This window comes from Microtus oregoni, unplaced genomic scaffold (genome assembly GCF_018167655.1).
Source record: "Microtus oregoni isolate MIOR12 unplaced genomic scaffold, Mior012 000124F_ref0000388, whole genome shotgun sequence".
NCBI lineage: Eukaryota > Metazoa > Chordata > Mammalia > Rodentia > Cricetidae > Microtus > Microtus oregoni.
The window spans coordinates 617,913-635,711 of record NW_024544756.1 but is presented as its reverse complement, the minus strand read 5'-3'; the positions used below and the strand labels follow the sequence as shown (position 1 = coordinate 635,711).

The window sequence follows — 17,799 nt, the reverse complement described above, 5'->3', positions numbered from 1 at the left end:
AGATAGACAAAGAGCTATTACTCTGCTTCTCGATGTTTTCTAAACTGATTCATGAGAATGCTGTGAACAGAAGAACCATGCATATAAGCTTACTATCCAACAGGTACGGGGCCTGCATGCTAGTTCAATTGGCCATGCCCTTTGCCTTGACATTCAGTTCTTTCACTTAGCAGAAGTTAATTTCAGGGTCTATACCTCAACTAGCCACGTTCCCCCATTAAAAGAGGATGCTAGATACTCTGTCATCAAACTCACAGCTTTGGAAAGTTCTTCAGAATATCCAATTGGTATCTTGGACCTTAGTTTTGTGTCTGTAGAGTCAACAAATGATTCTATTAAGTGGTATCTCAAGACCTAGATTCTTTATTAAGGGATGGCTTAAATGAAGGGGATTCTTTCCAGCCCAGGCTCGCCTGTGGTACTTTAAGAATATAACCTAGTCTCTACACAGATATAGTGGTCATGTCTGTGTTCTCACCTTGAAGCCAACAAGGAGTACACAGGTTTTGACAGAGATGCTTGTGAATGTTTTCTAAGAAATTCCCAAAGTTGTTAGATGTTAGAACCTATTTAATGTGGTTATTTCACTTTAAAAATTTTTGCCTCTAAATAACCAATTTTTTATTAAAATGAAATGCTCTTAAGTTATATGCTTACTACTGTCACTATATAGTGGCCTAGAAATGTGTCCATTGGCAGGAAAAGTAAAGAGTTGGCTGTAGATCTCTTTGTCAATTCAGGCTATGTTAGATGTAAGGGTTTTTTTTTTTTATTACAGATTTGACATGACTGGCTACTTTCATGCTTCAGCTGTGAGTTGTGTGTACAGAATGCAAATGTGGCGATTTTTCAAAGATTCCTTAATAGGGGTTAATTTAAAAAAGTTCTTCTTGTTGTTCAGTGCCAATTCTGTAAAATGAATCATTTCCTCTTGACGAAGCAGCCAGCATTTCTGGGAATATATTTCTTTTTAATTGGAAATTGAAAATTATTTACTGTTCAGAAATACAACTTAGAATTAAATTGTCTCTTGGAATGCAGGTGTAAAAACTTGACAGTAAGAAAAATATGCACTGTCACGTTTTCAAAGATTCGAAATGGTTATTTAAGGTGCCAATTTTTAAAATTTTTACCTTATCAAATTGTTTCTAACCCAAAGTTGTATTTTACTTGAGATACTCTATTTTTGCTCATTAAATAATAGCTGGCATTGTTAATATTTCAAACAAATATGGAAAGGTTATCATATGTGGAAGCAAGGAATATCACACACTTTCTGTTCAGATTCATTACTTGATGTCTGACTTCTTTACAGAGCTTCTAGCTGCTTATCCCTTATGCAAGAGTCTAATGTAAACAAACAGCTAATTAAAGTCACCTTATCCTTCTATAGAACTTGTGTGTACTCAAGCCAGTTGCACAATTGCTTTTAACAATATAGTATAGCGACTGATGTTAATCTTGATGCAAAAGTTTTCCTCATATAACTTTGTCTCTTAATGTTCCCCACAAAGTTGTAGTTATTACTGTTTGGATAGAAGCCATACCCCAGCCCCTGGCACCTATATATCCAAAGAGTCTGGAATGTTTGGTGGAAATTCTACCCTAAGCACCCTCCCCTGGGAGTTGCCTCAGTCCAGACTCCACCCCAAAGCCCACTAAATTATGATCCCTCCTCAGAGATGCTCAAGACCACTCCTACAGGGTATTTAAACTACCCGCAGAGAAAAAAACCACATGGTTTTTAGGTCTTCCTTCTCCAGCTCCTCTCTTTGGAGCTGGAAAGCCATCCAAGAGCATTGGGATCCATTAAACCTGGGCTTTTTTCTAATTCGGTTTGATTTGGTCTGATTCAGATTGCCTCTGGAGAGCTACTTATCAGGGTGCAGAAACTTTTCATCTGGAGGTCCCACCGAGGGGCTCTTTTTCCCACTGGCCCAGGGCAGAAATGGTGAGAAAACCCCCTCCCTCACACCTGCTCTCCGCCAGGCTAAAATTGGCTTCATCTGTGTAAGTTTCGATTTTCAAGTTATTGCCTTTAGAGGTCCAAGGCCTCCTGTGATTTTTGGGCTGGCCTGCGAAATACACAACCAAGCCAGGCTCCTGACTTGTTACAGGGACAAGGAGGGATCCCTTTTTCAGGAGACTTCTGTTTGAGGGAATTTCTCACACCCCTCTGTTTTTATGACCCAAGTCTACCACAGTGGGCACATTGCACTAGGCTTACATCTGGCATAGACTTGCAAAATGGATACCAACAATTCAAGGCCTGATTCGCAAATGCCCTTGGGCTCCTTTTTACAAAATCTTTGTAAATTGGGGATATCTGACACCGATACATCCCTTGATGCCTAAATTTTTTTTGCTGGCGTGGCAACAAGTAAACAAACCCCCATAGTCCATGATTTCTGGCTACTGTGCACCCTCCCCGCCTCCCCACTCCCCTTCCTGATTCTCTCTCTGTTTGCCATTTGTCTGCATTCTTGGCATGTCATCTGGTCACACTGGGATTCTCCCTGCAACAGATCCATTTTCCCTGTCCTCCCACTCTGAGCTGCATAAGTGTTCTATCCTTATGTTTCTGATCTCCCTTATAGCATCTGCTGATCTGAGCCACAGTGGGACACCTGTGTGCTCGCCCGGCTTCTGCAGCCTACTACTCCAGGATTTTTAAGTTGGTCAGATGACAGTTTCCTGAAAGAAGAATTTGTTTGTGTGTCTGTTAATATATATGTGTAAATAATGTGACCACAGTGTGCTTGTTTTATGTTTGTGTGTGTGCTTGTTTTAAAATCTGTAAAACTATAACTCCAGATTACAACAGCTCTGGAGAAAAATACAAACACAGGGATACCCATCATTTTTGGCTGAGGTCAAAATAGAAACCCCAGGGCCATCTTTGGTAAGAGTGCCCATGTATGCTGGATCTACCAAGGAGACATTCCGCCTCCAATACACTTTGGCTTACTAAACTATTCCTTCTAATCTTCTTGCCTCTACTGACATTGGTAAACTGATTGGGTAAACTATATGTCTAAATTCAACTTCTATGTCTAATTTAGAAATACCTGACAGGTAATGGTACCCTGATTCTCAAGTGCCTTCACAGATCTGAGAGTATGGCATTTACAAAAGAGCTTCTTATGATAAAGAGACATGCCAGCTCCTCCAGCATCCTATAGCTCTTCCAAGAAGATGGATGTTGCAGAAGACCTTCTGCCTGGAGGCTTGCCTTTGGATATGGCAAAGTCATCCACACAGCAAAAAGCTGCCTTCCACCTCATCAGCTTCCTGGACAGTATACTGGGAGATCGATCGTCTCATCCTGCCAAGACAGGTAGACAGAACCCTACCCCCACAGGAAAATCTGTCAGGCCTTAAAGGCTAGTACTGCTTCTAAGACTGATATTTGCCAAAGACTAAGGAGACACTTGGGATTGCCTGCATAGCTGGAAAAAGCTGTCTCACTTCTGCTCATTTATTTATCCCTCTCAGATCTGTCTGGTGGCATTTGATGACTTAAAGGTACTGGTAACTCAATCCTTCATTTGTTAAATTTCCTGATAAAAATGGAGACAGGTGTGCCTCTTTCACAGGCTTCACAGTCCAGAGTTAACAGATTTCAGATGTATCTTCAGAGGTTCAAAGTTTCCAATTCCCTTTAACTGTCTTTTAAAATGTTTTAACCTAATGTCATAGACTTTTGCTATGACATCTGCATCATAGACTGAACAACTATTGGATTCTTGGACCTTCTGCTTATAGGCTGCTGTTTTGAATTAGCCGGGCCATAGTCTGTATGTCATTGTAATAAGTTCCCTTGTCTCTATTTACAGCCTTATCTCTATTTACATATAGACATCCATTCCATAGGCTCTTTCCCTCTATAGAACCTTGACTAACACTTTTGATCAAATATTGAGAAGTTTCTGCACCCCATAAGCATCTCCAGTGACGCAATAATACAAATCAGACCAAATCAAACTGAATTAGACAAAGTCCAGGGTTTAATACATACAAATGCTCCCAGGTGGCTTTCCAATCCCCCAGAGAGGAGACAGGAAAGGAAGACCAGAAAACCACATGTTTGTTCTCTGGGGAGGGGGGGCAATTTAAATACCCTGTGGAAGTTATCTTGATCAGTTCTGTGCTGTGTCAAGAAGTTTGGTCTGGTGAAAACTAACAGTCTCCAGAGCCTATTTTGACCCCATCCATTTTCAAGCATATTTTACAGGTCACTCCTGTCTGGGTCAAGACCAGCTTACAGAGGGCCCTCCAGATAACGCCAGCACCTGCACCAGCTCCTGGGACTTCACCATTGGTACCACCTCTCCCACCTCAAATGGGCACCTACCCAGCAACTGAAATCTGGTTTTAAGGGGCATATCTGCTTGCATCTCACTCATTTACCCTTGCCTCTTCTGTACAACCAGGGCACTTCTCGGTCCCATTCTTTCTGGAAGTTAATCACCCTTCCCATGGCTAGCCTTATTCATAGGGCCGGTAATGACAATCTATTTTGTTTTCTCCTAGCAACCTGCCTTCTCATCTCCCTCAAGGAACAGATGCCTGAGGTCTCCAGGAAGGCAGTTAACCAGATGCCTCTCCACCCACACCTCCCGCTGAGCATGAGCCCACCAACTCCCAACTCTCCCCTCCCCCACATCGCCTCATTCCAGCTAGACTTGAACCAGCGCCCCTAGACCCAAAGAGTCTGGAATGTTTGGATAGAAGACACACCCCAGCCCCTGGCATCCATATACCCAAAGAGTTTAAAATGTTTGGGTGGAAGTTGCACCCCAAGCCCCCTCCCCTGGGGGTTGCCTCAGTCCAGACTCCACCCCGAAAGCCCACCAAATGGTGATCCCTCCCCAGAGATACCCAAAACCACTCCCACAGGGTATTTAAACTGTCCCTCAGAGAAAAAAACACATGGTTCTTTTCCCTTCCTTCCCCGGTTCCTCTCTGGGAGGCTGGAAAGTCATCGGGGAGGATTGGTATCCATTAAACCTGGTCTTTTTCTATTTCAGTTTGATTTGGTCTAATTCAGATTATTGTGTCAGTGGAGAGGCTTATCGGGGTGCAGAAACATTTCAGTTACCTCCTGACTTATGTTCTGGATCTTTGTCAAGCGTTAAGTTTTATCATGGCCCCTTGGCTCGAGCCTCTTCTGAGGCACTCCAACTACTGCTGCCTTCATTGCCTTTTCGTCAGCTATAAAGAAGTTACACTAAAGATTGATGCCCCAAATCCTTAAAAGCAGTTCAGGTGACCTCTGAAAGGGGACTAGTGGGCAGGTCATGGGCCATCTAATTCATCCCTCTTCATGCCACTCTAGATATTGGTTTGGGGATTTAGAACTAAAACAGTTGGACTGAAACTTTGCATCGGTTAATGTCTATGCTCATGAGTTCGGTTCAGTATAGCATCCTTCAGGACCACCTCAATTCCCTGACTGCTATAGTATTCCAAACTTTCACAGGACTACCTCTGACTGCTGCTAAGGGGAGGATTTGTGTCCTGCTCAAACAATGCTACTTCTATGCCAACAAACCCTAGGTTTGAAATGGGGCCTAAAGATGCAGACACTGGACAAAAATTCCTTCTGGTTCCCTCCCATTCTGGCTCCTTCCTTTGTTCATTCTTTCTTCTTTATCATTCTCATGCTTATGTTTTTACTCTGTATTTTAAATGTTTTACTTACAGAACTTCACCCTATACCCAAATAAGACGTTCCATGCACGCTCTCCTAATAGCTCGCACCCTACAACAGCTCTGTTTGTTCCTGATACATCTACAAAAATACCTTTAGAGGCAGTGGAGAAAATGGCTAAAAGGAGCCTTCATCCCTTTCATTCAAAGCCAGATACAATTCTTTACATTGGTTCTCTATTTTCTCCTCTTCCCTTCCTTTGATGCTCTGTAGCACCCTGTTACTCTTGCTTGTTCATTTTGAAGCAACAGTTCTGGCAATGGGACTAGTCACGGTCCACTCTTTTTTTTTCTGTCTCTATTCCTCCATATTCCTCAAACTTCTCCTCCAAAAAAAATCTCTGATTTGTTCTGTAAACAAATCATCTGCTTTTTAGCCCACTAATAATTATTTTCCAAGTCTCTTCAGGAATACAGAATGGTAATAGCCTGATTGTCACAGCCGATGAAGTTAAGACCCCATACCTGCTACACGACTTAAGGATCGCCCTTCAAGGGCCCAGAACTAGCCCCTCCAACCAAGACCCTCCTCATCAGAAAACAGTCGAACCCCCGCAGTGCGTTTCCATCTAATTTCAGAGCTAGGGATGAAAGTTTCCTGCTGAAAGACTGTGCTTCCCACCTCCCTTTGTGTACTCATTTCTGGCTCTGTTGGAGGCCATGGCCCATCTTCTATAGTCATTTGGCCATTCACACACATGGGTAAGAAAGGTAGCCCCTCACAGCAAATAAACATGCTCCTCCTAGGGCCAGACCAAGCCTCTCTTTCTGTCTGCTTTTAGTCTTCCTATAGCTACCCTTAAATAATCAAGCAGAAACAGAGCATTCAGTATGGGTTTTCTTCTTTTCTGCTTCCCTCAGCCTGTCCTGCCATCAAAACCTCCACTCTGCTCAGCTCACGGACTTTCTGGCTATTCTGCAGAATGGATGATGTTCGGTGCATAAACTGTCAATAAAAAATAATCATCTTTAAAACTCAATATCTTGACATTTTCTTTATTTTTAAAAGATTTATCTTAAGTGCTGAAGAGTTGGCTCGGCAGTTAAGAGTAATCACTACTCTAGTAGAAGACCCAGGTTGGGATCCTAGCACCCATCTTGTGACTCCTCATGCCTAGAACTCCAGTTTCACAGGATGCAATGCCTTCTTCACACCTCTGAGGAGTTCTGCATGGACATGTTCCACATACATACACTCAGGCACACATACATGAAATAAAATTGAATAAATAAATACGTTAAAAATATTTATTTTTATTATTTGCAACTATGTGAGCGTGTGTGATGTGCATGTGTTTGTGTGTGCTGCGCATGCTCGTGGAGGTCAAATCAGTAGGGTCACTGAGATCTGGGCTTACAGGTGGCTGACAGCCACTAGATGTGGGTGCCAGTAATTGAACTCTAGCACCTATTTAGTTTTTGAGACGGGGTTTGTCCTTTAACTCATTCTATAGCCGAGGATGTCCTTGAACTTCTGTTCCTCCCATCTCCACCTCTATGACAGGCATGCGCCACCACATCTGGTTTATATAGTGCCTAAAATCAATCCCAGCACTTTGGGGATGGTAGGGAAGCACTACCAACTGATCTCGACTTCCAGCCCTTCAGGCTTTAACACATCAGTTCACACGTGTTCGGGAATAAGACAATAATGTGAGTTTACAAACACTGGGAGACAACTCCCATCAATTTTGAAGTCAAAGTGGCACTGCTGCCGCCTTGGCCACTGTTTGTTTCACAGTCAATAGGCCAACATGGAAGATGAATGAAAACACTCACCTGTATTTCCAAAAATGCTGATGAAATCGGTCAGGGTTTCGAATTGCCAGGTCATTAAATTATTGCCTTTTTCCTCTTCATTTCTTTTCCATATGCCTATAAAATAAATAATACTTGCTTTTCATGATCTCTGAACAAAACATTACACATTTTTAGTAACACTACCATGTATATACTCACTGCAAGATTTATTGCACAAGAGCATCACAAATGGATGTTTTTCTGATATCTCGTCCATTTAAATAATTACTAACTTTATGAAGCACCAGACAAGGAAAAGTTATATGGGCTTTTCTCCCACATTTACTAGAGAAAGTTCTATTTTTGCTGCAGAGAAAAACATTTTTTCCATAATCAGAAGTCAAGAATTGCAAACAAATCGAAGAGTTAAAAGGTCAGTAGAGTGTGTTCATTACACATCGCTATTGGAATGCATCTTTGTTCTTAATGGAAAAGCAACTGAATGGAAGTCACGCAGGAAAAACAGAACCCAGTTCTCTAAAAGAAACGCTTCCAGAACACCTGGCAGGTTAGCTTTGCAAGTAAGGACCTGACTACCCTTTCATTTGCTAACTGCTCAGTCTCTCCGGAGGGAGCAAACAATTTCCCCTCCCCTTCCCAATTTCCCCTCCCCTTTCCTTCACTGCAGTCGTTCTCAATTTTCCCTCCTTGGCTCTGGTGCCCCTCAGTTGTCTTTTTCTGACTTTGCCCTTCCCAGTGTCTGACCACAATCCTTTAACAGTGTCAGCACAATGCCTCTCCATGTCCTCCCTCTGCAACAAAGCTCCACTATGTTTGCATCCTAATCCCTTCACTCCTGCTAACATTTCAAATAGTAGCTTTCGGGTTTTTTTTGCTGTTATCTCCGTAGATGATGTTTTCACAGACCTATGTGATGTATGTCATTTGCCAAGACGATATAGCCTTGATGGAAAGTCATCTTCCCCTTCTTCTGCCTGGCAGTCTATTGTCTCCGGTTCACAGCTGTGCCAAGTCATAGCTTAAGGCTTTGACATTACTCTGATATCCAAGGCAACCAATTGCAAGGTCCTCCACTCAGATTAACCTCAATGGGAGCCACAAAGGCTTAGTAAAAGGCTAATTAAGGTGTGTGTTTCAGCAAACATCTTTATTCATAGGGAACTGAGTCGAAGACAGGGCTGGCTGTCAAGAGTTGTAGCACAAATTAGGGTGAGTTCTTTCATAATTAGTTCACATAAAAGAAGGAGTATTGTAAGTTAAACTGTAAGTCCTTGCCATAGTTCCTGATAAAATACAGTCAAAGTGTTCTGAGAGGGGACAAAAAATGGAGACAAGAGTCTCCTTTGGAAAATAAAAATCACATGGCAAGGTGTAAATCAGTGGTTCTCAACCTTCCTAATGCTATGACACTTTAATACAGTTCCTTATGTTGTGGTGGCCCCCAACCATAAAATTATTTTTGTTGCTACTTTCTAACTGTAATTTTGCTACTGTTATGAACTGTGATGTAATGTCTGTGTTTTCTGGTGATCTTAGGTGACATCTGTGAAAGAGTCATCTGACCCCGCCTGGTTGAGGACCACTAGTATAAATACTAGAAGCAGCAGGGAGGAGAGAGATAGGGGTGGGGAGAGGTTTGGTAGGGGTGGAGAGGCCTTCAAAATAATGAGAATGATAAGTGTTGAGGAAACACGCTTATGTTTAGGATTTTGGGTGGTATCTAAAGAAAAGATAGAAAGTGGAAATAAAAAAAAGTTATGCTACAGAATTAGAACTAAACTCAGAGAAGCAAGCCATTGCTTCTTAGTATGTAGCCCAAGTTGATCTTGTGCTCAATCACAATCCCCTTGTCTCAACGTCCTGAGTGCTGCTAGAAATGCTTTTCTCTGCTGGCATCTAGAATCTAAGCTAAGCAAGTCTAATCTAAGCAGTTCTGAGTTTACAATGCACTGCCTGGTTGGGAGAGTGCATGCTTAACAACCACAAAGCCCTGGGGTTGATTCCCCAGCCCCACATGAACTGGGTAATCCTAATATGGAGGTGATGGGATATAAGAGGCTCAGAATTTCAAGATCATCCTTGGCTACACAGAGAATTCAAAACCAGTATGGTGTACAGAAAACCCTTTGTTAAAAAAAAAAAGACATCAGTTGTGATAGTTTGAATGAAAATGGTCCCCATAGACTCATAGGAAATGGCTTTTTTTTTTTTTCGGTTTTTTGAGACAGGTTTTTTTTGTAGCACTGGAGCCTGTCCTAGAACTCATTCTGGAGACCAAGCTGTCCCTGAACTCACAGAGATTCACCTGTCTCTGCCTACTGAGTGCTGGAATTAAAGGTGTGCACCATCACTGCCTGGCTCGGGAATGACATTTTTGAAAACATTGGACATACAGCCTTGTTGAAGTAGGTGTGGTCTTGTTGGAGGAAGTGTGTGACTATGGCAGTGGGCTTTGAGGTCTCATATACTCAGGCTAGACCTAATGTGGCAGCCTCTTGCTACTGCCTGTGGATCAAGATGTAGAACTCTCAGCTCCTTCTCCAGCAACATGATTCTAACCATAATATAACGGGCTAAACCTCTGAAACTGTATGCAAGTGCCAATTAAATGCTTTCCATTCCCAATTAAATGCTTTCCTTTATAAGAGTTGCTGTGGTCATTGTATCTCTTCACAGCAATAGAACACCAATTCTTCCAAAATCAGAAGCACAAAATAAAAGCAGAAATTATTATTTTAAGTTAACTTCTGAATTAACTAGTGTTGAAATTACCTGTTTTCTACAGTCTTATACAATATATCTTTTACAGATTGATTTTTGTAATGGGTCAAAAACTGAAATGGCTTCCAGTTGGATAATAGCCTCGGGTCATGAGGAACTGGGTCAAACTGTACAGAGCAATAGCCCTGAGCCATAAAGAATGGCTTAGCCCCAACCCGACTGACCTGTTCCACTTGCAGAAACAATATGCCTGGGTGTTCAAAACAACCTGCCATGCGCCAGTCTAATCACAAAAACAATTGCAACTTTCTGGTAGCTAACTATGTATAATCCCCAGCTTCTAAATGTGCTCAGCCTTCAACCAGAGGAAAGGTTGCTGGGGGGGGGGGGGGGGGGGCTGGCTGTTCAGAACAAAGCGGTCTCAGCCTGTTGAGATGCAGTCTGTTTCTCTGCCTTACACTTCCCACCAGCAGCACCCAGAGTAGCCTAAGGAGTGCTATAACCCTCCAAACCTCTGCCAACACTGCTCACCCATATAACTCCAGCATCCATGCGAGCCAAATGAAAGCAGTGCACCTAGGTTTCCCATAGTCCCACGCCTGCTTCCTGTTTGTAGGGCCTTGCCATTGGTTACCGTGGATAACTTCCCTCCCCCATGCCTCTAGTCAGATGGCTGTCTGTAATAATTAGAGATGACTACTAACATGAGTCACCTAAGAGCCAAACCTCTGGGCGTGTCTATGAGGAAGTTTCTGGACTGGGATGAAAGAGGTACAAGATTTGCCCTAAGTGTAGGTGATACCATTCCATGAGCTGAGGTTCTGGAATAGACTTTTATTTTTATCTTTTATCTGTTTTTAATTAATTAATTTATTTATTTATTAAAGATTTCTGCCTCCTCCCCGCCACCGCTTCCCATTTTCCTCCCCCTCCCTCGATAAAGTCCCCCTCGCTCGTCAGCCCTAAGAGCAATCAGGGTTCCCTGCCCTGTGGAAAGTCCAAGGACCACCCACCTCTATCCAGGTCTAGTAAGGTGAGCATCCAAACAGCCTAGGCTCCCACAAAGCCAGTACATGCAGTAGGATCAAAAAACCCATTGCCATTGTTCTTGACTTCTCAGTAGTCCTCATTGTCCGCTATGTTCAGCAAGTCCGGTTTTATCTCAGGCGTTTTCAGACCCGGGCCAGCTGGCTTTGGTGAGTTCCCGATAGAACATCCCCATTGTCTCAGTGTGTGGGTGCACCCCTCGCTGTCCTGAGTTCCTTGCCTGTGCTCTCTTCTCCTTCTGCTCCTGATTTGGACCTTGGGATTTCAGTCCGGTGCTCCAATGTGGAACTCTGTCTCTGTCTCCTTTCATCGCCTGATGAAGGTTAATATACAGGAGGATGACTATATGCTTTTCTTTGGGTTCACCTTCTTATTTAGCTTCTCTAGGATCACGAATTATAGGCTCAATGTCCTTTATTTATGGCTAGAAACCAATTATGAGTGAGTACATCAGGAGACCGCTTCCTACATGTAACCCCAGCAGCATAGACATTAAGGGCATCATTGAATAAATGGGACCTCCAGAGACTAAGAAGCTTCTGTAAAGCAAAGGACACTGTCACTAAGACAAAAAGGTAACCCACTGACTGGGAGAAGATCTTCACCAACCCCGCAACTGACAAAGGTCTGATCTCCAAAATATATAAAGAACTCAAGAAACTAGACTGTAAAAGGCTAATCAACCCAATTATAAAATGGGGCACTGAGCTGAACAGAGAATTCTCAACAGAAGAAGTTCAAATGGCCAAAAGACACTTAAGGTCATGCTCAACTTCCTTAGTGATCAGGGAAATGCAAATTAAGACAACTTTAAGATACCATCTTACACCTGTCAGAATGGCTAAAATCAAAAACACCAATGATAGCCTTAGCTGAAGAGGTTGTGGAGAAAGGGGCACACTCATCCATTGCTGATGGGAATGCAAACTTGTGCAACCACTTTGGAAAGCAGTGTGGCGGTTTCTCAGGAAATTCGGGATCAACCTACCCCTGGACCCAGCAATACCACTCTTGGGAATATACCCAAGAGATGCCCTATCATACAACAAAAGTATATGCTCAACTATATTCATAGCAGCATTGTTTGTAATAGCCAGAACCTGGAAACAACCTAGATGCCCTTCAATGGAAGAATGGATGAAGAGTGTATGGAATATATACGTATTAGAGTACTACTCAGCAGTAAAAAGCAATTACTTCGTGAATCTTCTGTTTAATCCTAATGCTCTTAATAGTAGTTCTCATCATATAGTTTCTATACCAGCTTTCCCTGATGGATCCATAAGACATAAACTCATGTTCTTGTCCTCTTCATAGTCCCAAGTCCTATCTGTGGGAACACAGATTAAGCACTAATTTCCATGATGATTTTCCCCATAACCTCTTCTGCTCTGTGCCATTTCCATACTCCTTGGCTTTGCTCTGGTAACACAAGTTCATTCACTGGCTCTCTCTGCCATGTACCATAAGAACAGATCTTGCTCCACTGCCTTGATATGATACCTACTTCTCAATACACACATTGCTTAGCCATTTTCCTACTGCAAAACCTCAGCTGTCAGAGTTATCCCCATGTCCCCAGTCCCACTTCTGATCACACAATTATGTAACTGCCTTGCCTTGTGAGTGCCCCTATTCCATATACACCTCCTTTATCAACAAATACAAAGCCCTAGACCTGAATGCAGAATCAGTCATCAGCTTTCCTCATGACACTCAACTTATCCTCTGCTATCTCTGGACTAGCCAACTGTACATTGGCTTTGCATGGGAATTTTCCAAGAATAACACTTCACAGCCTCAAAACCACACTTCTAACCCAACCAGTAGTCATGCAAGTCCTACATCAGATTTCATCAAATCCAAATTCATCTGATCCATCTCTACACTTCAGTTCGACGCCCTGTTTGCAGGAATCTAACACATGATTGGCTCGGGACAAAAGACGGATACCACATGAGAACTGAAGGAGACTTTGAAAGGACAAACAAGACCCCTACCCATTCAAACCAGACCATATGCCAGTATTATTAACTGTGTAGCAGACACAAAAAATCTCCACTAACCAAGAAGATATTTGCAATTGATACTTGCTGGAAAAAGAAGATCAGAGCTGCCACCCTGCGTCCCCGCATGTGTGCGCATTACCTCAGCTGGTCCGCCCGAGACCCCCTGAGCGCAAACCCTAGTCCCCCGCACGAACCCATTTCCACTCCGACAAGATGAAAGAAACCATCATGAACCAGGAAAAACTGGCCAAGCTGCAGGCACAAGTGTGCATTGGTGGGAAAGGAACTGCTCGCAGAAAGAAGAAGGTGGTTCACAGAACAGCCACAGCAGATGATAAAAAACTGCAGTTCTCCTTAAAGAAGTTCTCTGGTATTGAAGAGGTGAACATGTTCACAAACCAAGGAACAGTGATCCATTTTAACAACCCTAAATTTTAGGCGTCTCTGGTAGCAAACACCTTCACCATTACAGGCCACGTCGAGACAAAGCAACTGAGAGAAATGCTTCCCAGCATTCTAAACCAGCTTGGGGCAGACAGTCTGACTAGTTTAAGGAGACGGGCTGAAGCTCTGCCCAAACAATCTGTGGATGGAGAAGCACCCCTTGCTACTGGAGAGGATGATGATGATGATGAAGTCCCAGATCTGGTGGAGAATTTCGATGAGGCTTCTAAGAATGAGGCAAACTGAACGGAGGCGACTTCTGAAGAAGTGACACTTGCAGAAGTTACAGGAGCTGCTATTTTACATCATGGCTGCTTTGAAAAGGTCTTTTGTTTATGGATCTGATCAAATCTAGATCGCTAATATTTTTAAGCCCAAGCCCCTTGGACACTGCAGCTCTTTTCAGTTTTTGCTTAAACACAATTCAGTCTTTGCAGCGAATTACGCTGAAGAAGCCTGGGGATAAAGTTTGGAAAAGGGTTAATAAAATTCTTTGCCTAGAAAAAAATAAAAAGAAAATCAGTTTTGTTCAATGGAATATAACTGGGAATACTCAATACATTCCAGTGTAGGCTTCATAACTAGCAGTAGCTGGCCAATGCAAACCTTATGCCATGTGTTCATTTTGTATTTTCGTCTTTCTTGTATTAAGATTTTTTTCAGAGATAGAGAAAGCAAAGACTGAACAAGTGGGCAGGTAGAGATGTGGGAAACAAAGGGAGTAGAAAATGTTGTTGAAGGGAGAAATCATGATAAATTTATTTTATGAGAATTTTTTCAAATTAATTCTAGATTAATTTATACCTTTAATAGATTAATTATATCTCTAAAGGTTTGTACATATGAGAGGGACATTAACCACTCTGGCCCTTTAAGACTATATGTCTTGACTCTGGTTCTTTGCTCATAATGTGACATTCATCTCTGGTAGCTACGGAAACAAGAATTTTTAAAGTCACTCTCATACTGGGCAGTCACTAGCATTTGGCCTTCATAGAAGGGAAGAGAGGCAAGTATTTTATGTTTTCTACATGGTTTCTGTTAAAAGCTTTCAATTTCAGGAGACATAGAAGGTCAAAGAAGTCAATGACCTAAGATTCAACTCTTTGTTGATATCATGTCTATGTCAGTAAATCCTACTGAATATAAGTACTGGGAATCCCTGTGTAGCTGTGAAGGCTCTGTAGCCTGTATTGAGCTTTATACACTTATAGTTTCCTGAAACTGAGTATGTGAATTAGACTTTCTGTGTTTTTTTCTGTTTATTTAATGGGGTAATGATTGCGTGAATCTCATTGGAGGGTCAGGACTATCAGATGGGCTAATATCCCTGAAGAGTATAAATGAGGCTTCAACTAAGCAAAGCAGAGGAAGGGGTTGGTTTGTGTGAACCAGGGGTTGATGGTGAGACACCATTCTGAGCTGAAATATCTGCCTAACAGAACTTCTTTTACTGAAGGTGATTCAACTCTTGTGCGACTTCGTGTCTGTCCAACATTTCCTGCTATTTGGAAGATATTTATGATCTAGACATTTCTCAAATGGATCTCTTCCTCCTGGATAAACAAAGGTAAAAGCTTAAGATGAGCTTCATGGAGGGTTTCAGATTGGGTCTTTATGAAGCATAAGCACCTCCTCCATGGGTTTCAGACATGGGCAAAACTAAATCTTGCCATGCTAGCTCATTTGTCTTACACAAGAGAATTTTCCACCCTGATTCTGGTTGTGCTTCAAAACTCACTGATTCTGACATCAAAAGGCTCAGATCTGCCTTAACAAGGAAGAGGGCATGGGTAGGGTGTTACTCAATTCATACTAGATTTTAAAGTCACCTTGCTGATATGACTTCCCAATTTAATAGAGTTACTGCCTTCACCCTGTTAGGAAGTACATTCCACAGAGAATGTGGAATAGTGGGAAGCTGGTAGAGAAATTTTTGTGGCAAGGAGGTACAGTTTGTAGTGCACTCAAACCTTCTGCATTGGAGGTGGCAATGTTATCATGTACATGCCTGAACTTTATTTATGCTCAAGAACACAGTGACATCCTTCAGGGCATAGTTATTCATGAACATTAACCCCACATCCATTAACCCTACTTATGAACCAATAAGTGATCTAAATAAGTTGGTGCATACAGTAAATGTATAGTATTAATTTGGTGCTGGAGAAGATAGTTTCTCACACAAGACAGTTGGGATACTTCATATTCAGCAATGAAATGAAGGTAATTTTCTAATGTGTATGTTTGAGTAAGTCATGGGAAATGATTGAAATATTCATGAGGGCTCATGTTTCACAAACAGATTTTAATTTTGGTCACATAATAATAATTCAGTGTTTTCCAATATGTTTTCCGATAACACATACACTAGCATACACATGTAGAAATATAGCAGACAATATAGGTGAATTAAATTTGTGTAAATTCACTACCATAATTTATAGATATTTGTGCATTCTTCTGCTTATACCTCTCATTTAAGCTATTTATCTTATTTATGTATTGTAAACACTGCTTAATTAAACATCATTTAACATGTGTTGTAAATTATTGAGTATTAATTCCAAGCATTAACATGTTTAGTTAACAAATTTGCACATTTCAGCATTTGATAGATATAGTGAAATTGCTAATCAAAACCTCATATAGAGGGAACTTTGGCATTAGGTATATTACTTAAATACAACTTTTTGTGACAGCAAGGACCAGGTATGAGAACTTATTGCTCTGTAAACCATAACTCATTTTGTTTTCCACTGTCCCTTGTGTTCCTGACTTGACTATATACCTGTTCAATTTCATCTTTAGACTTGCCAATGTGAAGGAGTGCCTCTTCAAGTTTAGTGGCCTCCTCTGCAGCCTATCTGCCTTGGTGTTTGAGATTGTCATCGCAAGCAGCCAATCCTGGCGCCTCTGGGAATTCAATGACAAGCTTGTGCAATTCGTGTCTTTTGGACTTTGGGAAGCTTGCTACCCTCAAGAATTTAATGTTTCAGGCACTGTAACCAAGATTCTGGTGCACACCCCTATCAGTTCCACTTGGACCATTTCACCTGAATTTCAGTATGCACAAACACTGATAATGTGGGCTGTTACGATGAAGCCTGTAGTTCTGATTTTCAGTGCAATCGCCATTAATATTGGCTGCATGAAAGACCCATTTATTGAGATGCAGTTATTTTGCTACAAGGTTGCTGCCTTAGTTTTGTGTGTTAGCAGCATCTTCACATTTGTTTCTGTGAGCTGGAACCACTTTGTAGATCATTATGGCCAAACCACTCTTGACTTTCCACCTGACTTTCCAGTTAAAAAAGAAGCCTTAATAAGCAAACACTATACTGTTGTGTTCCCAATAGGAGTACTGATTGCCACCATGTCACTCTTTGGTGTTACCTTCTTTCTCTTTGAGATAAACTCTTTGAAACTAAAGAATCAGGTGAAGGCCAAGTGTGCTTCCATAGTGGCAGATCAAGAGATACGAAGTGAGAACTACACTTGCAACATCTGTCAGAAGATTCCTAGAAGAAAGTTCCTACTCATTTAAAAACTCTTGTAGTTCTCAACTAGTTCTAAATAAAGCATCACCTTTATTTTCTTGGTCTGTCTAAATGACGTCCTCCTCTGTCTAACCTGTCTCTTTCTTTGGGTATTTTTGTATCCTAATCTCTGAAGGCCATGATCATGCGTTCAGGTATTTCCGACAGGCAGTAGCAGGGAAAAGTAATGGTGAAATGCATGTTGCAAAGATATTTATCACAGGATAAATATCAAGTGAAAGAAGGTTTGTAAGGAAGCTGACACATAAACAGAAAAGTAAACACAATTCTGTCTGGAGACACTCTGAAACTCAGGTCTCCTGAAGGCAGAGCTGGACTTCATCGTGTTAGCTCTGCAGATAGTGTGTTCCCTTGTCATGTAGTAGGAAGACTATGCTGTACACTGGACAGTCATGCATATCTTTCTGTTTGTGAGTATCACAAATTGCCGAGCATTCCCTATGTGCTCTGATAGAAAATATGGTGTAAAGATCATAGGGCTGCTTGTCCGAGTTGTTTTTCTTGTTTTTACCTTCAGAAACACTGGGTTCAAACCCACATTAAGC

General features: G+C 41.8%; 2 protein-coding genes across 2 annotated transcripts; both read left to right on the top strand.

Moving 5' to 3' along the window:
• Positions 1-3,156: 3,156 nt before the first annotated feature.
• LOC121444437 (transcription factor BTF3-like) lies at positions 3,157-13,940 on the top strand. Its single transcript, XM_041646247.1, has 2 exons — positions 3,157-3,337; positions 13,723-13,940. Exons 1-2 carry the CDS (start codon positions 3,157-3,159, stop codon positions 13,938-13,940), a joined length of 399 nt encoding a protein of 132 aa, XP_041502181.1.
• A 1,295-nt stretch (positions 13,941-15,235) lies between these two features.
• LOC121444436 lies at positions 15,236-17,241 on the top strand. Its single transcript, XM_041646246.1, has 2 exons — positions 15,236-15,264; positions 16,506-17,241. Exons 1-2 carry the CDS (start codon positions 15,236-15,238, stop codon positions 17,239-17,241), a joined length of 765 nt encoding a protein of 254 aa, XP_041502180.1.
• The last annotated feature ends 558 nt before the right edge of the window (positions 17,242-17,799 follow it).